The sequence below is a fragment of the Podarcis liolepis genome (assembly GCF_965112155.1).
Source record: "Podarcis liolepis genome assembly, chromosome: 14".
Taxonomy (NCBI): domain Eukaryota; kingdom Metazoa; phylum Chordata; class Lepidosauria; order Squamata; family Lacertidae; genus Podarcis; species Podarcis liolepis.
The window spans coordinates 49586864-49608598 of NC_139569.1; the positions used below are offsets into that span (position 1 = coordinate 49586864).

Consider the following 21735-nt stretch of genomic DNA (forward strand, 5'->3'; position numbering starts at 1 on the left):
AGCTGCGGATCATAGAAATTGCCCTTACTCTGAGTCAGATCACTGATGGCTAGAATTGCATTTTACCAGCTTGGGTTGGTGTTGCCCATTCTCATCACATCCACTTGACTACTGTGGTGAACTCTACTACTTAGAGACAGTCTAGACATTTTACCAGGTGCAAAATGCAGCCATTCAAGTCCTGGTAGAGAAAAGGTAGTGGCCTGTATGACACCATTATCTGGTTGATGGCCTTGTTAAAATTTGCCATAATTTGGCGCTGCTGGTTTTCATATTGTGGCCATTTCTTCTGGAAGCTTTTGTAACTTATCTGTTTTATTACTGTTTCAATTTGTATTTCAAAATTCACCTTGAGTGAATTTTATTCAGGAAGACAGCAAACAAATATTTCAAAGTTAATTAATAAATCAAATTTATAAATAAACAACAAATTTAGAACATTCCCCCCACTCTGACAGGCAGTGGCTCCCCAGCATATGAGACTTTTTCTGTCACCTGTTACCTGATCCATTTTAACTGGAGATGAAGAGGACCTGGAACCTTCTGCATGCAAAGCAGATGTTCTACCACTTCCTCCCCTGCACAATGTACAAAGATGAGGAAGAACACAATCCTTCCAGGGTGGTACCCTCTGACCAAGAGATGCTGGTCCTTTGCCTCTCACAACAACTCAGGAAATCACAACCACAGCAGTCATCACAAACTAGCCTCAACATACCTTTGCTGTCCTTTGGCAAAGGTATAGAGGGGTTTTTTCCCTTGTCCCTTACCATGAGAACATGTTCCAGCAGTTCCAGGTATCCCAGGGTGCACTCTGTTCCGTAGCGGAGAGCTCTTGTCCGGACATCTTCGCTTACGTCGTGGTGGTACGAAGCTTGCTAAGGATGCAAAAGAACATGCTTAGGCAAGAGAAAGGCAGTGATGATGCTATGTTAAAATTCTTCATTTAACAAGACAACACAATTAAAAAGAAAACCCGGTATCTGAAAACATAACCACTCTAGCAGCACTTGAAAAGGGAAAGCTCTGGCTATAGTCACCTAGTCTTGGGGTAGACATGCATAAGATTGCACAGTCAATAGACAGGTAGATTAAAAAGAGAACCCCGTTTTTTGAAGCAATGTACAGGAACGTTGTCAGTGTTCCCAAAGCAGGCACATACAGAGAGCATCCACTAAAATAATTTAAGAATACTGCTACTAAGTATTTATGTAGCACTTTGGAGTATTCAAAGCACTTTTCACATGTTATCTTGCTGTAATCCAGAGATTTCCAAACTTTTCATGTTGGTGACACACTTTTCAGACATGCATCATTTCACAACGCAGTAATTCAGTTTTACTAGCAAACCCGGGGTTAAACTAACCCCTTTCCAGCCCCGGGAGCATTCGTGTGACACAGCTACACACTGCAGCCGACACATTAACGTCTCACAACACTGTGGAAAGCTTTGTTGCAATCCTTAAATATAATCCTGTAACAAAGTGTTAGCATTATAATTCCCTGGTTGCAATATTAAATTTAAGATTAAAAATTAAAATCTAAATTAAAATAATGTTCTCTCTCTCTCTCTCTCTCTCTCTCTCTCACCAATGACCTCATTTCAACTTTCAGTCTTAAAAGCAGTAAAAAAACAACCAAAATGGGTCAACAAACAACAAAAACTTATTTTCACTTATTTAAAGGTTATTTAAATACAAATCTGTTTTGCAAGAACAACATCCTTTCATTCAGGTATTTTCCAGAAAGATAAACCCAAGCAACTCAGACCAACATACCAGTACCAGGATTTTTTTGGGGAGAGGTGTTCAAAGAGAAGAGCAAAGCTCCCACCCAGCTCAGCGATGCGTCTGTACCTTGCAAGCTGTCAGCATGTCAGCTACAGCTTTGCGGCTCAGGTTGGCTGTGGCAATCACGTCCTCCTGTCGGCATGAGTTCCCAGCTGCTACGGCTTTGGCTGTCGCCATGGTGATGCCTTTCGTCATCCGGATTGATTCTTCAGGTGATGAGTTCTTTTCAGGAATATCTTTTGACTGAAACACCTACAAGCAAGCCCCCAGCCCCAAACATGTTTGGTTTGGAAGGGTTAAACTCTGGCATGGAAACAGCCTCCAAAATGTCAAAAAGCAAGGCATTTAAGTGGAAAACAGCTGCCCCCCACCAACCTCAAACAAAATCATCTCCCAGCGAAGAGGTTTATGCTCCTAATATTCTTTGGACAGAACCACACATGCCTCCATTTGGACACAGGAACCAGCCACTTCCTTCATTACCAGTCTATTTCACCCTTCTCTTTGCTCCCACTTAAATCTGGTTCCCAGAAGCGGGTCTTCTCTTCCTCCAATGTTAGAGGGCCTACACTACATCCATTCAGCAGTACACCCCGACATGATAGCATATAAGGTACCAAGATTGGAATCTATGTACAGCGGCTGAAGAAAGCCACTCCTAAATCAGAGTAATATTAGACATGGACCAATGATAGCCTACTATGTCTACTTGCCACCCACAGGATGATGGCTCCAGTTCTATGGACAGAAGGAAGCCAGTCTGCACACTGTAGCAACCAGATTTACAGTATTTCTTTAATGAAATGCTAATGCCTCCCTCCACCCCAACAACTTTGCATAATGATTTATATCAGGGATGAGAAATCTGTGGCACTCCAGATGCTGAGGGACTACAGCTCTCATAATCCCTGACCACTGACAATGCTGGCTAGAGTTGACTTGCTCACAGACTTCATTTAAAAATAAAAATAAAATCACAGCCTCTGAAGCAGCCTTTGCTGAGTAGGTGCCTTTTCAATTAGAATTGAGAATGGCCATACAAACATATTTAGTTACAATAAAACAGCAATTAAGTACAGCAAAAAACATGCAGACATAACTATTTTACAGCATAATCCTATGCATGTCTGCTCAGAAGTTAAGTATCAATGAATTAAATGAGACTTACTTCCAATTAACTGCTCTAGGATTGTAGTTTAAACATTTTAACATTGTGCTGAACACTGCTTTAATTTGCTGGTTGTTTTTATTACTTAAAAAATGGTTATTGATATGTTAATTTTGTAAATTGCCTGGAACTAAATCTGGTGGTGGGGTCCACATATTTTTATAATGTAGACATGCAGAGCATTGCACTGCAAATTTTACAAAAGCCGAACTGTCCTGTATGAGGACAGAATAGGAGCTGGCCTGAAAAATAGCTGCAGTAATCCTCAGTTTATTTATTTTTAATGCATTGGGTCGGGGACCTAGAGTTTGCTTGCTACTTCTAGAGATTTTGCAAGCATCATTATACAAAGCCTTTACCGTGAGTTCTTGCTTGATGTACTCAATCGTAGCCTCAAGCGCTCTTGTCCCTCGCGTAGCTTCATCTTCTACGGCTTTCACAGTCTTCAGTAGTGATGTGACGTTTGTTACCATTACCTGGAAAGTCAGGAGAAGGAAACTGCTCAACTGCCGGCTCTCATCACAGAATGCTCAAGCAGCCATCCTGCCTTTGTAAATTATCCCAACAGTATCAAACTAAGCTTCAATAGACAAGTGGGGAAAACTCAGGAGAAGCAGGCGCAGACCCCAGAATGATTCCTGCCACTCCCCAGAGGAGGAAGAGACGTGGTGGTGATGATAGGTGACTCCCTACTGAGTGTGTGGATGTAATTTCAGAGCCTTTTCTACAACCTTTGAGAGTTCTTGGAGAACAGGCGAGGTCCCTACCGAGCTCAGATGGCCAGGTGTGGAACTTGCAAATGGAAAGCCAACACATTTCTTACCTTTGCTGCTCCCTTGAGCTGGTACATGGATGGGTCATCTGCAGGCTTGCTGGCGGCTCCCTTGGTTGCGCCTATGAGGTCAGACAAGGCCTTTGCCACATCCTTAATAGCATTGATCAGCACAACCTGGAAGGATGGGAAGAAAAGAAAGTTGAGATACTGTGGCACTTTGCAAGCTTCCGAAGAGGTGAAATGTAAGCGGGGTGTACATCTCAAGATGCACACAAATGAACCTGGAAGTGGTACTTCTGTTGTTGTATTCACACAAGCTTCTCAAGTCTTGGCTTCTGTCTGAATTGCTGGTGACTTCATATCCACACTAGTTATAAAATGGTTTCAGGCTCCTTAAGATGTTGCTTTCCTGCTCAGAAAATGTTTTAATGCCAGATCCATTATGGCTGGAGGTACCATGTGATCATCTGTATATGCAGGAATTGGAGTGGGTGTGTCCCAATATATGACAGTGGCTTTGAATTCATAGAAAGGGGTTCTACTCACACTAAGCCTCAGGTCTCTTCCCAGGCCATGTCTCCCACTGGCCCTAATTCACACTTTCCTCACTTCTGATGGGATGAAATTTGTCTTTGAAGTACCATAAAGCCTCTTGCTTGCCTGGACTGATGATGGAAGTGTGTATGTGTGTGTGTCACATCTGACATTTATGTGGCTGGACTGATGTCTACATCTGTTGCTTCATCCATTTACACCTTTGGCCCTGCCTGCTACTGGCATGTGGCCCCTCAAGAGGATACTTGGCCCTCATACTAAAGAAAAAAGGTTCCCTTGTCATAAGAACAAAAGAACAGCCTGCTGGATCAGGCCAGTGGCCCATCTAGTCCAGCGCCCTGCTCTCCCAGCGGCCAATAAGATGCCTGTGGGAAACACACAAGAGGATTCAAGCACAAGAGCCAGAAACTGGTATTGAGAAGCATTACTGTCTCCAACTGTGGAGGCAAAGCATGGCCATCATGGCTAGGAGTCATCAACAGCTCTCTCCTCCACTGTCCAGGTCGAAGGTAACACACACACACACACACACACACACACACACACACCTTGAATCAAAAACAGAGCATCTCAGGAAGCTGAAAACTGCCAGCGCTGGACCCTCTCACCTGTGTTTCTGGGTCACCTGATCCCAGGCTGGCTGCTCCCAGTTTCACAACCTCGGCCAGTTGAGTGATGGTGCTTGCGGATGACTGTGCTGCTTGAGCAAGCTTCTCCTGGCTTGAGGCAGCCCCAGATACCAACAGCTTTGTGTCTTCAACCAGAGCTTTTGCTGTCTTCAGAATATTTTCCCTGGAAAAAGACAAGAGGGAGGTGGGGAAGGAGAAGACTCAATTGGTACTCATCTGCACTGTTGCAGAGGACCTGCAAGAGCTTTTAAGATAACCCTTCCAAGCAAAAAGTTGCAAAGTTAAGTTTGAGCAGATGGATTTGCTTTCTGAGCTTTGTACAGAAGTTGCAATGACTTCTCCTTTGGGAGGAGACCATTTAAGTGCATGGAATGTGGGAAAAGCTTTGACTGTGCCAAACCTGGAATGTGCTGTATGTAAAAAGTGTGGAGAACCTTTGGCTCATCAGCTGCTGCTGAACTACAGCTCCCATCATCCTCCCCGACCTTTTGGGCATGCAGGTGTTGACAGGAGCAGAGTCCCAACAACATCTGGAGGTGTGCCCCACCATTCTTCTTTGTTGACTAAATAATCTGGTATGAGACACTCTGACATGGACCAAGGAAAGATCTGTATTGCTTCACATCTGCACCATCCATTTAAAGCCCTCTTATACTACTTTAACAGTCATGGCTCCCCCTCAAGTTCCTGGGAACCGTTGTCTCTTAGGGGTCTTGGTCTCCTAACGAATCTCAGCAATCTTACCAAATTACAGTTCCCATGATTCTTTCTGGGAAGCCACAGCTGTTAAAATGGCATAAGAAGGCTTTAAGTGGACTGTGTGGATGGTCATTCGATACATACCATATGTTTTGTAAGGAAACAAAACAATGGAGCCAGATGTTATAAAGGAACTGGGATCCAAGGGAAGTTTCTGCCGTTTCCCCCTGTGGCCCATCTCATGCTGCTCTGGAGGGCTCTCCAACCCTCTGGAGCAGGTTTTCGAGGAGCAAAAGGGCTGGAGGGTGAAGGGGTGATCAGTGAAATGTGTGGCCTTCCGCACTGACTAGTAGGAGTGATGCTCCTGGCCAGCCAAGTCTTAGGATGTGATTGAAATGTCTATACCTTATGTCATATTTTGTGCAAAAAATCCCTTGGGAAGGAGGCCATTTGCTCTGAAAGGCAGCACTAAAATATTTTAAAGAAAATAAAATGCTGCCCTAGCAGCACCTTAAGTTTGCCAGATGGGTTACTGGTGTTTGATTATTTTTTCACTCCTTAGCCAATTGATCATCAGCCAATAGATTGTGTTGTTTTACACGTAAAATGATAAAGTCCCGCCTGCTGCAATATTCACTAGACTCTACTGTGTCCTTAGCATATTGACTTCATTTGTAGGCTGCTAATAACAAAAACTTTTTCATATGCCACTGTGTCCATTACACCCAGTGGAAGTGTGCATACCAGCCCCCAAGACTTTGCTCACAAACTTCAAAACACATATTTGCAAATGCAAGCACTAATAGCATGCTCTTAAAATAAGCAAGGTGCTGAGATTCTTAGGAAGCTAAGTCTTATGTCTCTGACAAACTCATGGTTCACAAAATAATAAACTGGTTCTTGAGTGAAATGCTGTAACTTTCAAACAACAGTTTCCAGGATCAATGTAGATTAGCTGGCAGGCGGGTGGGAAGTTCTGGCCTGCTTTCTGATATGGAAATGGGTGAAAGTAGTAACACAACATTAAAAACCATCAGGTCCCGCCATTTCTCAACTCATTGCTGTGAGTGTGCTGCCACCGCCTGGTGAATGTGAAGAGTGGGAGAGATTTCACCTGAACTTTGAAGTTGCAGATGTGGGCAGGAAGCATTTTGACAGCAGTGAGAGCATGACCACCCCTCATCGATTCCAAGAGAAGGGGCTGGCCATTTGCTGAGGTTCCATGGGTGCCTGAGCATGGCCAAAGTAGAAAACCCACCACCAAACATTCATGGAAGACAGGCAGGGAGGCAGGACACTGCTGTGAAGGGCAAAACGGGGTCCTAGCCAATGGACCAGATACTCCAACTAGCAGGACACATCTAAGTTCTGTGAAGAAGAAGACACTGTCCCTGTTATGATATGAGCTCTGAACACCACTGCTTTACTGGTTTATTGAGTTGTGCAAATTCTGTGAGCAATTTTGCATATAGGGAGCCAAGAAGCAAAATGTAGTGACGCCAGGGACATATACCGTATTTTTTGCACCATAACACTCACTTTTTTCCTCCTAAAAAGTAAGGGGAAATGTCTGTGCATGTTATGGAGGGAATGCCTACGGGTGGCATGCCTACAGATTTTCCTCCTCTAAAAACTACGTGCGTGTTATGGTCAGGTGCATGTTATAGAGCGAAAAATACGGTACATACTGTTCTCCCCCAAATAGATACAGAACTGCCAAGAGAATAATTCTAAAAGCAGTTCTCTGGAATTATAATGCTCTGTAGGATGAAAATGAGAAGAAACTAACCAAACTATTTTAAGGGATTTCAGCATGACAACAAGGGCTAGAGGCATGTTTCAAAAGTCAAAACCAAGGTTCCTGACATTTTGAAAATGCTATTACTGTACACAGTGATACCTCTAATTACGGACTCGATCCGTTCTGGGGTGCCATTCGCACCCCGAAAACTCTGTAACTAGAGTGCTGCGCACGTGGTGAAAGCCAGCGGTATACACTTCCGGGTTTGCTGTGTTCGCAAGCCGAGAAGACGCAACATGAACCGAACGCAACACGAGGTATGACTGTATTTTGCACTGTGGACCATACACCCCCACATGAGAGCAACAAAATACTAGGCTCACTTCATGGATCAGGTGGTAATTCAAGTTCTCTTTACAGCCAAGGCACCAGGTGTTCCAAGTAGTATAAAAACTGATGAAATATGTGTATGGTGGGGACGGACCCTAACAGGCAAAAGGAGATTAAAACATCTTCCTTGCTTTACTGGTTAAATATACCTCTAGCATCAGTTTTCTCTAGCCCATATTTATCCTATCCAAAAAACAATGCTGCTGCTAGCCAGACCTTGTTTTGTGCCTGGAACAGAATCAGTTTATTATTCTGAAACCAATGGCTTGGAACATGTTTTTCAAAAACAGCAACAAAGCTTTATTGAGTCTTTTTGCATTGAAAAGTACAATTTAAGAATGATCTAAAAAGCTGAGGAAGTTTCAGAATACCCCAAATGTCCTTCAGGGCTTTCTGTCGAAAGCTTTCATTAAAGTGGAATTATGCATTGAAGGGAAATAAATAGAGAGAATATTTTAGAACTGCCTTTCCTAATAGGTTTTTCAAGCCATTTGCTTATTGGGCTCCTTCCCAAAGAGACTTTTTCATCCCAGACACAGTACGGTTTTGTGTCTTTCAGAATCATTATGGATTTATTATTATTTTTGGAGTAAAAGTAATGGAAAGCAATTTGAAAACCAGAGGCACTTTTTCATCAAAGAACTGCTGTTTGGAGCTTGAAACAGACAATGGTTTATAAGAGCTCTGGGAGAGACTTCATTTCTCCTGGCAAATGCAGATGTTTCATCTGTTCCACTTTAGTTTTAGGTTAGACAGGTTTGGAAGGCTTCTGAATAAAAACCTGTACAACTTATTTGATAAATGGGATAGGCCTAAACAATGCGCACAGAGCCATCCTTGAGCATGCTGGCTGGTGCAGATGGGACTTGGGAATCCAACTTCTCAAGAATCAAAGGCTGGCCACCCTGATATGTACAAAAATCCATGGTAACATATTGGTCTACTCAGAACAAGGTTCGTTTGCACTGCCATTTATGCATTTGTGGCAGGTTGCGGTGTCCAGGGGCAGAGTACAGATTTGCTGTGGGGGTGGGAGTGGGGCAGCTGAACTGAGAGCTAATGCATGGAGAGGGTGACTGAGCTGAGGTTAAGAGTGGACAGGCCTCACTCTGACCAGGAAGCTTTGAGTTCGTCTACCATTCACTGACTGCATCTTTTTGTTAAGAGTGAAGAGGCCTCACTCTGACCAGGAAGCTTTGAGTTCTTCTACCATTCACTGACTGCATCGTTTTGGTCTAGATGGGATCCCTTTTGAACTCAATTTTTAATTTCATGTCAGAGCACCTTACACCCTCCCTGAAAACTCTTCCAGGGTTCCTGCAGCCTATGGTTCAGTTTTGCCTCTGACAGCCTTGCCCCCTTTGGACATGCCCCTGATCTGAAATCCTGCGGCCACACTAACCTGTGGTCTGCAAATGATTCGTTGTTCTCAGCATTCAGCGTTCCGGCCGTGGCAAACATGATGGTGGTGTCCAGGTCAGCGATGATGCCTGAGACGGCGCTGGCAGCCGTGATGCACGCCTGGGTGCCTTTGTTGCCTGCCTGCAGGGCTGACAGAACTAAGGACACCTGTCAAGAGGAACAAGCAAAATCCTACTCAGAGCAGACCCAGTGAAATTAATGAACACAATTAACCTAGGTCCGTTCACTTCACTTTCACTAGGACATAGCTGGACACAACCCATAATAACAATAAATAAACAACACTATGGTGTAACCCAGCAGGATGTCATGATAGCAAGAGATTTCAACCTGCCCTTAATATTGAGGAGGTTCCCTTTTAGAAGTCTCTATGGATGCCTTCCAAGTATTTGAGGATGCTTCCAAGCACCCACTATAAAAAGGGGGTCTTGATACCCTGAACCCTGTTTCTGATCAAGGATTGCTACAACCCTGTCTTAGAAGAGGACATTATTCTCAGTGACGCACTGGGGACCAGGAGGTGTCTAAGCTCACACCACTGACGTTGAGGGCACCCACCTTCTCGCTGACCGCCCGAGCACACTCTATCAGCTCCCTCTTGGTGTAGCTATCTGTGGGACATATCTGTAGAGCACCAGCCTTCTGGACCAGGAAGATGCAGCTGTGGCCAAGTTCCTGAACCCGCGTTCTGATCTGGAAGCCTATCTGGATAGCCAAGTGGTTGGTGTGGAGAGGAACAGAGTGGAGGAAAAGGAAAAGAAAGTGTTGCAAGTTATTTGTAAAGGAGATAAAGGCAGCAGTGTTAGGCAAACCTTGGCACACCACTTTGATGCATTTCCCTATTATGGAACTGTTCCTGGACAGGTTTATAAGATGCCCGTATGACAAATCTGATGAATATTATTTGAGGGACAGGGCCTTCTCAGTGTAACAGGGCCTTCTCACTGGCAGCACCCTTTTTATAGAACTCCCTCCCAGTGCAGATCCAATTGTCTCCCACTTTTAATTGCTTTAGGAGACAGCTGAACACTCAATTATTTTTCCAGGCGTTCAGTACCTAGCAGGAGTGGCCCCATCTCTTTAGCAGTTGCACAGTTCTACGCTGAGGTTAATAATAGTAATAATATCTTGCCAGATGAGGAATGGCTAAAAGAAGGTATAGGGATGCCATGATGAATTGATAGCAGTCAAAATCAAAGCTGCTGGTCTTCATGGGTCTCTTACTTTCAATTGGTTAACTGCAGGTGCACCAAAAAGTGTGTCTTTCCACAGGTCTGAGAGACTCTGAAGGTTCCTGCTTGCAGAATTGCTATTACTGCTACTTATACCAAGTACTTGAATTACAGGATGGAGGGCGGGTTCAGAGGCCCCCCCCCCTTTCCACTGACTCCCTCTAGCTACTGCTTGTTAGCAGGACATGCCATACTGCACTTTGATTAAAATTAGCACCATTTGGTTTGCTTACAGGCCATTCTCCTTTTCCTACCCGGAAAGCCAGTGCAGTGCAGTGGTTAGAGCAGGCTTCCTCAACCTCGGCCCTCCAGATGTTTTTGGCCTGCAATTCCCATGACCCCTAGCTAGCAGGACCAGTGGTCAGGGATGATAGGAATTGTAGCTTCAAAACAACTGGAGGGCTGAGGTTGAGGAAGCCTTTAGCCATAAATGTCACTGGGTGGCCTGGGGCAAGCCCCCGCCTCTCAGCCTAACCCACCTCACAAGGTTGTTGTGGAGATTAAATGAAGAGAACCATGCACGCCACCTTGAGCTCCTTGGAGAAAAAGGAGGCATGTACATGTGACAAAAAACAACAATAAATGAACAGATAATAAATAAATTCAAGCATTGCTTAAATTTATATTCTGCCTTTTTATTGGCTTGCTCAAGACAGCAGGCAAAACCCCAACGTTGTGCAAATCAGTGACACCAAATCAGTACCCCTGTGATGACAACAGAGATAATCAAGAGGCCGAGGATTTTCCTGCACAAGCAGCAAGGTTCCAATATGGGAGGCCCACTAGTTTCTTTGGGGCAGCAATTTAAGAACAGAAAGGGGGGAGGGTGGAAGGAGAACTCTGATGTTGCCTGGGCCCTCCCCGCCAAAGTTGGTCCCATCACTGCATGCTTATTAACCCCAAACAAGACCAAGGGCTCAAGACCTCCTCCGGTTCTGCTGTAGCAGCTGCCATCCGTCCCTGGAATGCCAAGTGACCGTAGTCTGTGGTCATTTGCGAAGCGAGTCCTCCCAGCTCCTCTGGATTAGTAACCGCCTTCGTCATCTGAAGGAATGTGAAGAAAGAAGAGGTGAACATGCCTCACTTGAGCTACATTGTGAGAAACAGGATACTGCACTAGATTATCCTTTGGTCTGATCCAGCAGCTGGATCTTCTTAGGTTCCCAAAGGCTTCCGTTGGCCATCACTTAAGGTGCACCTCAATGCATTTTGCTGCCATCAACAGATCTTACCATTTCTTGGGCTGTGACTGCAATGGCTTTGGAGTATTTGACTACGGTGGTCTGATAGTCAACATAAGTTCCATTGGGTTCTGGTGGTGTGCCCTCGTCCAGCTGCAATGGGGGTTGAAGAGGAAGAAGAAAGGTGATCAAAATGGCAGGAAATCTAGACCCTGTTCCCATAAGTGGAAAAGGTCTACTGTAACCAGAAAACCCACACCGACTGGTCTAAATTACGCAAAATATGAATGGTATCATTAGTGCCTGGGACTCAGGGGTGGGAGTCTGCATGTGTCTCCCCTCTCCCCCCAAGTCCTTGAATCACAGATACCTCAATCTGTTATATGGCTACCAAGGAAGGCAATTATTGATATACTGTAATCAACAACAAGTTTTTGATAGCTGCAACCTCAATTTGAGTCTTCCTGGGTGCTTTGGGATAATTACATATTCCAGGGGCCTTGGGAAACAGCAATGAGAAGGATCCCAGGTGACTCTTACAGACCTTGCTCATGGCTTCAGCTATGGAGTCCACCATGTTGCCCACCATCCCTACTTCGCTGGCAGCTTCATTCAAGGTAACCATGATATCATCCACTGCTTCCTTCATCAGCTGGGCAGCTTCCGTGATGGCATCGTGAGTGTGTGAAGCCTGAAATAAGTTGATGGAGAAAACAGGAAACATTGCATCTCCCTCTTCCTTTGACACAACTGAAACACATCCCAGTGTCCCTTCTGTTGAAAAACACAACTTTTGAGTGATGGCTGGCATGGAGACTTAAAAAAAAATATCTTCTATATATATCTATGTCACTTTCCTGAAAAAACCTGAAAAAGGTTTTCCATGTGGGAACACAGCAAATAGGAGTAGACACCCACAGCTTTGTCTGCTCTGTCCACCTGCACAGGATACATTTGAAGTACAATACCACTTTAACCAGTCATGGCTTCCCCCAAAGAATTATGGGAGCTGCAGTCTGTTAAGGTGCCAAGAGTTGTTGGGAGGAGGCTCCTATTCCCCTCACAGAGATGCAACACCCAGAGTTTCCTGAGAAGAGGGACTGACACTCATCAAACAACTCTCGGCAGCCTCAACAAGCTACAGCTTCCTGATTTCTTTGGGAGTAAGCCATGGCTGTTTAAAGTGGTATCATCATGCTTTAAATGTATGGTGTGAATGTGGCCTCTGTGCCCCTCAACATTTGCTTCCTGAGGAGGCCTGCTCGAGAGTAGGGCTGGTGCTGAATGAGAGAAGGGATGTGAGCCTTGGTGTGTTAAAGAGAAAGGAGCCTAGTTTTAAAAGTAAAAACCAATTCTTTTTAAAAAGGTTCCACTCCCCTTCCTGTCTCCACTCCCCTGATTTGAGACTTTAAGACTAGACTTCCTACTGACACATTAAGGCAATTACAGTGTTTGCTTCATGATCTCATTGCGGGAGACGGTTGTCAGACAGGGGTGATTACTGAAGGAAGGATTTTATAATTACACACGTTTGTCTAAGGGCCATTAAAGAATATCTCCCGAGTCTCTCATCATCCATCACCATTCATGCTTGACTGCTCACAAGGACTGTATTTTTTAGACCCCCAGACATGCAAATCACCTCTCCTTCTCTGAAAGCATCTTCTGACAAAGTAAAAATATCTGAGGGAAAGATGAATGGCTGGTCTACACAGGCAGGAGAATGAGGTGGTAAAAGTGCTGAAATCCCTGACTGCTCCCCTGAAAACAGAAAACTAGCTCAGCAAGAACAAGGGCTAGCCTGGAACCTGTCTCCCTGACATGCTAGCTTTCCATTTCTGGGAGTTTGTTATATAGGCTAGCTTTCAAAAATGGGATCCCTTCCTCCCTGCCATTATCATGGTCTGGAACGGCACAGTCCATTCTACCTCCTCAAGAGACCATGCTTAGATGCAAACTACAGAACTTATCTTTTAAGAAAAACAACAGCACACTAAACCACAATGCCAATGGGCCTGCAAGCTTCAGTGGCTTAATCAGTGTGATTAACAGGACAACATTTTTGTGTAATTAGAATATTCCCACCAATTAAAATCAACCGGAAGGGCCATAGCTCAGTAGCAGGCCTTTGCAATGTTGAAGCTTCTGGTTCTCGCGACAGCAGAAGGTCCCAGATTCATTTCCTGGCAAAGTCTCCAACTAAGATGTGAAGGAATAGACTCTTCTCTGCCAGAAACTTTGGGAAGCTGTTGACTATCAGAGAGGACAATACTGAGGTAGAGGGACAAATGCTCCATAAAGGTGGCTTCCTATGTTGCTATTGGGAGAATTTTAAACACACTGTGGTTCCAACCTTGGCTCTCCTTTTCCAGCGTCAGCAGGGAGAGATGGCAGAGCTTTTGAGGGGAGCTGAACAGGAAGATGCTTATGGGGCAAGGAGTTCAAAATTAATTGACTGGAAAAGCTGAAACCAGTCTATTTTTACTCTCATAGACATTTGTGTAGGAATTCAGAGGGCAGGATTAACTGTTATGCTGAACATGCCACAGCTTAACAGCCCAGGAAACTGGAAGCCCTCCTAGGCAATAATTATTGAGTGCCTTGCGGAAAGGAAAGGAGGGCAATCCTGAGCTGTCTGGTGGTTCCTTCTGAATGCTGGAATGTGGCGGCTTTGCCACTGATCCCATGACATGGCCTCAGCCAAACAGGAACAGTCTAATGGCTTGAAATGTGGTGCAAGAGTCTTATCCATATTGCCTAGTTCAGGCAGAACTCTTCTCTGCTTATACTCACAAGTTTCTCTTTTTTTAAACAAAGGTATGCAAGCTTAAAACCCTTAAAATCCACCATCCAAATCTGATAAAATGATGACTCTTTAGACTGGAAAGACCCAGGTTAAAATTCTGCTGCAAAGCTGACTGTTTACTTACTCAATTGGATTTGGGAAACTTGTATGACCATCAGTTGCTGTGATACATCAAATCAGATCACCACCACCACATAATTTACCGGTGCCAAATTAGTCCACAGGAGTAGTCAATGTGCTTCCCTTCAAATATAATTAGACACGGAGCTGCCTTATTCAGAGTCCATCTAGCTCAGCAATGGCTATAATGTCTGGCAGTGGCTCTCTAAGTCTTTCACAGACCTATTGGAGGTAGCAGGGATTCAACCTGGGACCACCTACATGTAAATATGTGCTCCATCACTGAGCTATGGACCTTCCCCTTCTATCATATGCCTGATCACTGGCCATCCTGACTGGGGCTGATGGGAGTTGGAGTCCTACAACAATTGGAAGGTAACACATTTGCTATCCCTGAGAGAAAAAGGGAATACTTCTGTGGCTTGATGAACAGTGCAATAGGGAACAAGCAGGACCCTCTCTTAGGACGTCACCTCTAAATATCAACATTCAAGTAGTCATCCTGAGGGTGGCCTACCTTGGGGTTTCCTCCCCCTTCTTTGGCTGCGTAGAGCATCTGGAGGGCAGATTCCGCCAGAGTCTTGGTCTGGTCCAATAAGGTCATTTGTTGCTGGTGGTTCATCAACTTGGATACCACACCGACAGCAGCAAGAACCAGCGGTTCAAAGTAGCTGGCTACCTGCGTCACCTAAGGGAGGAAAGGAAAGAAGGCAACGGAATTCATTCAATGTGGCTGCGCAAATACCTCATTTTTCTCATCATGCATTCATTAAAAAAAACATCCCACCATGCATCTGTTTACCATTTGTCATCCATTTAAATGTAATTCATCTTGTTTTTCCACATTCATATATTTCATTTGCTTCTTTAAGCATTTCTGTGCTGCCCAATGAGCCGTGTCCTCAGGGTGGTTAGAGTGCTGCTGTTTATGATTTGGGCAGCTGCCATTTTGTTTTCCCAGAAGGCATCAGACATTATGTACTTCAAGAGCACCAACAAGCTGCACTAACAAGCACAAAACAACCCCTCCGCAGTGCCACAAATCCAACTTAATGGTGTAACATTGGAAAGTGTTGATCACTTTTCCTACCTGGGCAGTTATCTTTCCACTAGGGCCGAGATTGATGCCAAAATCCAGCACCACCTGAGCTCTGTGTGCAGCTTTCTCCCAAGTGAAGTGCAGAGTGTTTGAGGACCGGGGCATTCGCAGGGAAACCAAAATGCTTGTTTACAAAGCTATTGTACTACCAACTGTACTGTACGCTTATGAAATATGGATCACTTATAAATGCTATGTCCAACTCCTCAAAAGATTCCATCAACGGTGTCTCTGGAAATTTTTACACATCACTTGAGAAGACAGGCGAACTAATGTCAGTGTACTGGATGAAACAAAGATCACCAGTGTCGAAGCAATGCTTCTTCAACATCAGCTTCATTGGACTGGTCATGTTGTTCAGATCCCTAACTATCGCCTTCCAAAGCAACTACTCTATTCCCAACTTAAGGATGGAAAGCGAAATACCGATGGACAACAAAAGAGATTTAAAGACGCTCTCAAGGCAAATCTAAAAAAATGTAGTATAAGCACTGATAACTGGGAAACACTAGTCTACTTGGAGTTAGATACCACCTGTGTATCATTTTCATAAAATTACATTTTTTCCACCTTTGGCTTTGGCACAGGATCATAAAATAATAAAAATACAGAAGCAAATGACCAAATAATGAATAGAATTAATTGCTCTAAAGTACTTAGTACTTAGTTTTCTGCAGTCAGTACTTAGTTTTCTGCAGTCAGCAGAACTCCAAAATGGCTGCCTAGTTAATTGTGCCTCACAGGCGCTCTGCTGCCCTCAGTGAATCCCAGAGATGTCCCAAGTCCTCCTCAGTGGATCCCACATGGCTGCCTCCTCAAGTCAGTGTTCTTTTCACGAATCTGCCTCAGACCAACAACATCCCTTTTCCCCAGAGTGGCCATTTTGTGGCTTCCTACCTTGTGGCCCAGCTGAGCGGCTTCACCTCGAGCGGCTGTAGCAATGGGGTCAATCAGATGCCCAATTTCCTGGACGACCGACGTCAGCTGCTCCTGCAAGGCCTGAGAAACAAGCAAAATGGACATGTCGGACCACAGACAGAAATGCAATGACAATGCAGAGGTGCTTGGTGACATGAAAGACACACAGAGGCACTATTTTGAAAAACACATTTGTTCTCTCTGTGGGGTGAGGGGGAACTGTATTGTTTTTTAAATATATAAATATTTATTGATGTGGGGTGTGGTGGGCTCTCCTTCCCTGGTGGCTTTTAAACAAAGGTTGGACGGCCATCTGTCAGGGATTCTTTAGCTGTGATTCTTGCATTGCAAGGGGTTGGACTAGATGACCCTTGGAGCTCCCTACTAAACTTCAATTATCTGATGTATTAGTGTGATTTTGATTTTTTGAAGCTGAATAAAAACAGGAAAAATGTATTCATTTTGCCATTTCTGTCCCTCCTATGATCGGCTCCCATATGCCAGGACAAGTTGTTTGCCCACCCAGTCCAGCGTTATCTTCCTTGGGGGTGAGGAACCTTTGGCCCTCTAGAAGCTGCTGAATCTAAGGAAAGTCTGTTGGATCAGGCCCAAAGTGCCTGATCCTGTTTTCACAGGGGCCGACCAGATGCCCAGGGGAAAGCAGCAAGCAGGGCCGCAGCACAAGCGTCAGTCTCTCCTCCTGGGGTTTCCAGCAAGTGGTATCCAGGAGGCAGAGAACAGGCATCACAGCTAGGAGCCACTGATAGCCTCCCCTTCCATGAATCTCTCCAGTCCTCTTTAAAGCCACCCCAGTTGCTGGCCATTATTGCCTCCTGAGGGAGGGAGGTCCATAGTTTAACTATATGCTGCCTTGGCCACACTTTCTGGGGTTGGCGGGAGTTGCAACATTTGGAGGGCCAAAGGCCACCCTCCGATCCACTCTGATGGTTAGCAGACTCCAAGGGGTCAGGCAGAGATGACTTCCCCTCCCCCCATGACCTGCTGCAAGCTGATCTTTTTTTCAACTGAAGATCCCAAGTTTGAACCTGGACCTTCTGAATTACAGCAAAATGCAGATGGCCAGATTTTTTGACACAAAGCTTAACTTCTCCCTGTAAAAACAGGAGAAGTAAGTTTGTGAAAACTTGTTATTTCCCCCCTCCAAGTAGGATTCTAGTTTCCTGCTTAAAAATGGAAGAGGGAATGAAGCTGAGCTGCTTATGGTTGTTTGAAGGTCCTCCTTTTCTCCCCTGGGCATTAAAAGAAAAAGGAAACTTAAGAGCCTCACCCTGAAGAATTTCAACCTGTCATTTTGCAAACAACCTATGTCAGTTTACCACCTGTGTTGCTGGACCAGGTTCACTCACCTGGAAGAGAGTTAGCAAGAGGAATGCAATGCATCATGGGAAAATCTTCTAGTCAGTTTATAGCAGAAGATTTATTGGTGTGTTTCCTGTTCAGTTTCCCCTCACCCTGCACTGCCAACTACATTAATTTGATTCAGAGCTCTCTCTCTCTCTCTCCCCCCCCCCCCTCGCACACACAGACACAGACACACTCCCGGCCGAGAAGGAGGCTCAGCTTTTCCTTCACTGGCAATGCACAGCTCTGCTTACCTCAACAGAAATGTCATCCCTCGTGGCCAAGTTCTGACTGACAGCTGCAAGTGAGGCCTGCTCAATGTCCCTGATGCATCTATTGATCCCATCTATGGAGTAGTCACACTCTCGCTGGCCCGGGGCTTTGTCTCTGGAGAATGTATGGCAGATTGTTATGTCAAGGGTGAAGGGGGGGGGGGACACATAACCATAATTAACAAGTGGGAACTGCAACAAAATATTAAAGAACAGAGGATTCCAGCCCCTCCCCCGGTTTTCCATCTCTCCCCCCCATCCTTGCCCCACCCATCAGTCTGCATTCTGTGGCTACTGAGCATGCTCCATACGCCTCCAATAACTCCCCCTCACAGATTCTTTTGCGCTTCTTCAATCTTTAGGATATTCCCTAGCCGGCTGATACCTCTTTCCTGAACATGGATGGTACTATTTTGCCTAAACAGGGAACGGCACTCACACCCCAAACACTGAAAATAAAGGGACTGATAATCATTCACTTTTACCCCCCTCTTCTACTAATGAGCACCCAGAGCACTGAATAGTGTACATGAGAACAATAATCATAACATATGATACAAAGAAGCAATTAAAACAAACAGCATAAAACATATATCTTACATTAACATAGTACATTATCACACAGGAAAAGACCTGAAAGGGGAGTGGGGAGAGAAACATACCTCAAGGTGGGGCCTGACTGAGAGAGTATTCTAGAGGTGGGGGAAGGTCTTGACCCCTGAAGGCAGTGTGTGGTTATTGCAAAACTGGAAGCTCGGGAGCTGAGCGCAATGCTCCAGGACTCTCTCTCTGACCCCAGACACACCTCCCACCACCCCTGATCCATGCACCACTCAAGTGCTTTTGCCTGGCTGGGCTGCAGACTTGGAACTGTGTTACTGCCTCTTGCTTGCCTGAACAGAGGGCTGTGCATGTGCAGAAACCCCTGACTTTTGCAGTGTTTGAATGTAAAAAGGTAAAGGGACCCCTAACCATTAGGTCCAGTCATGACCGACTCTGGGGCTGCGGTGCTCATCTCGCTTAATTGGCCGAGGGAGCCGGCATACAGCTTCCGAGTCATGTGGCCAGCATGACTAAGCAGCTTCTGGCAAACCAGAGCAGCACACGGAAACACCGTTTACCTTCCCGCCAGAGCGGTACCTATTTACCTACTTGCACTTTGATGTGCTTTCGAACTGCTAGGTTGGCAGGAGCAGGGACTGAGCAAAGGGAGCTCACCCCATCACAGGGATTTGAACTGCCGGCCTTCTGATCGGCAAGTCCTAGGCTCTGTGATTTAACCCACAGCGCCACCTGCGTCCCATTTGAATGTAGCCTACTGCATAAAAGACAAATGTCACCTCCACTGCTCCACCTGCTTTTGCCTCCACCTGCTTTTGCTGCCCACCACTGATACGTTGCCTCTGGAACGTAGTCCAAGAGGGAAAGCAGGCCTTGGGCTGAGAAAGGCTCCCTCTACTTGTTTTTACATATTCCAGCTTGCTGAAATAATAAGCATGAGCAGGGTGTGTGTTCCTGCAGAATGGGGGAACGTGATATGGAGAAAGGGGCAGAGGTACCCACACTGAAAGTGCCTATAAAAACGAAAGGACTCACCTGATGGACGTGATGAGGCTCTTAATGGACTCGGACACGGTGTGTGAGTGCCCAGCGAGAATGGACCACGTGGGAGGGTCTTTGGGGTTGATTGCCAGTGAGCGAGCAGTTTTGATTAAAGAGGACGAGCTCTCTAGCATAGTCCGAGCAGAAGTCAGGATTGGTTCCTGTGCCCGAGAACCCTGCAAAGAGGGAAGCAGCTGGCTTTTAGTTCCACAGCAACTCCCAGGTTGGGTTCAGGTGTAATAACCCCAGACTAAACCACCACGGTTTGTTGGATTAGAAATGGCATGTGAACTCATTTGCTGCTCCTTCTCTTCCTACCTTTTCTAGCACGCCTCAATTCAAGTCTTAAGATTCCAAACCAAGAGACTATGGTTTGAGTAATCCCTGCAAACCTAGGATCAGATCATAGCTCGTTGACCTGTTTTGTCCAGGCTTTGACAATGGAGGGGTCCAGGGGTTTTGGACTCCCATCAGCCTCAGCATCCTACAATTGTGCTAGCTGAGGCTGATCCTGACCTGATCCAAATTGCACGTGGAAGAACCCCTGGAGTGGGCTATAGTTTTACTTACAAGAGTTTCACAGGAAAGGGGAGGGAGGGAGTTAAATAAAAACAATGTGAGGTTACCATGTAGCCGACATGGCAATTGGGACGTAGATCATGTAGGCAGCTTGCTTCTCTAAAGCATAGAAAAGGTGAGCCTAATTGTTGTAAACAAACTTCCAAAATGCTTTGTAATGTCCTCAAAAGACCAGAAAACTGGAGATCAGTTTGCAGTAAGTTAAAGACAGGCTCCGCCTCATTATAAAGTTAATTTAATACAGCACTTCTCTTACCTCAGTACTGATCTGGGCCGGGATGCTGACAAACTCAGGGTTTGATGCAAAGGCTGTTAGGTTTTCCACAGCTTCAATCAAGGGAGCAGTTGCAATCCGGCACTTATTCCGGTTATCTTCTGAGAAGTCACCATCCAAGGCCTAGTGAAGAAAAATAAAAATGGGTTCAAGTGCTGTGGTGAACTTGAGAGAGAGCATCAGATTTAGATGTGGGAAGCCTGGGCATGAATCTTCCACCTTTCTGTTCACTGGATGACAGATCCCAGCCTAACTCCATCTCACAATACAGTAAAATAGGATAACCCAGATCTTCCCATTCAGTCAGCTTGACTCCAGATTTCTGTATGATGCTTACAAGGGCCTGTCAGGTTCCCAGCTCATCACCAGAACCATTAATGAGTTCTCTGTCTATGTTTCCCCAGGAACATATCCTGCAGGTTTTTGGCTGGCTCCTGAATTCCCTGACACCCATGCAAAGCGGAGATCATGTCAGCTCCCCACAGAGGCGAGTCTTGCACCTTCATGAAACAGCTTTTGGTAAATGCCGAAGATACATCTCTTTACCCTGGCCCTTGACAGCTGAGATGTGTGTTTTAAGGACCCACACTATTCTTGTGAATGCAATATGTTTTAACAGTTTTTAATTCTGGATTTTAAATTGTTGTCACCAGCCCTAAAACCTGCTGGTGAAGGGAGGTGGGTAATAAATTTAATAATACAAATACAAATAACATACAGAGAAGCGGACACGGAGCAATGGATCCAAACTACAAGAAAGAAGATTCCACCTAAACATTAGGAAGAACTTCCTGACAGTAAGAGCTGTTCGACAGTGGAATTTGCTGCCAAGGAGTGTGGTGGAGTCTCCTACTTTGGAGGTCTTTAAGCAGAGGCTTGACAACCATATGTCAGGAGTGCTCTGATGGTGTTTCCTGCTTGGCAGGGGGTTGGACTCGATGGCCCTTGTGGTCTCTTCCAACTCTATGATTCTATGAGTGTGAGCAGGGATCTGTTGAGATCCAAGAGACTCTCTAGAACACGGGTGTCAAACACAAGGCCCGCGGGCTGAATCTGGCCCGCCAGACCTCGTCATGTGGCCTGTGTAGCCGCCGCCGGCCGCCAGCCTTCACCTTTTATTC

The 21735-nt window shown here is 45.3% G+C and overlaps 1 protein-coding gene across 9 annotated transcripts in view; it reads right to left on the reverse strand.

Annotated features, from left to right (window-relative positions):
* TLN2 (talin 2) overlaps positions 1-21735 on the reverse strand; it is a 179841-nt gene that overhangs the window by 17430 nt on the left and 140676 nt on the right. For all 9 annotated transcript variants that reach the window (XM_083475490.1, XM_083475495.1, XM_083475496.1 and 6 more), the window contains exons 36-50: positions 20597-20737; positions 19756-19937; positions 18142-18274; positions 16505-16606; positions 15026-15196; positions 12127-12273; positions 11634-11735; positions 11326-11445; positions 9728-9874; positions 9150-9316; positions 4897-5080; positions 3782-3907; positions 3318-3434; positions 1857-2042; positions 771-878 (exon numbers count right to left, since the gene is read on the reverse strand). In XM_083475490.1, the coding sequence (XP_083331616.1) occupies positions 771-878; positions 1857-2042; positions 3318-3434; positions 3782-3907; positions 4897-5080; positions 9150-9316; positions 9728-9874; positions 11326-11445; positions 11634-11735; positions 12127-12273; positions 15026-15196; positions 16505-16606; positions 18142-18274; positions 19756-19937; positions 20597-20737 (2133 nt within the window). The remainder of the gene's footprint in view (positions 1-770; positions 879-1856; positions 2043-3317; positions 3435-3781; positions 3908-4896; positions 5081-9149; positions 9317-9727; positions 9875-11325; positions 11446-11633; positions 11736-12126; positions 12274-15025; positions 15197-16504; positions 16607-18141; positions 18275-19755; positions 19938-20596; positions 20738-21735) is intronic.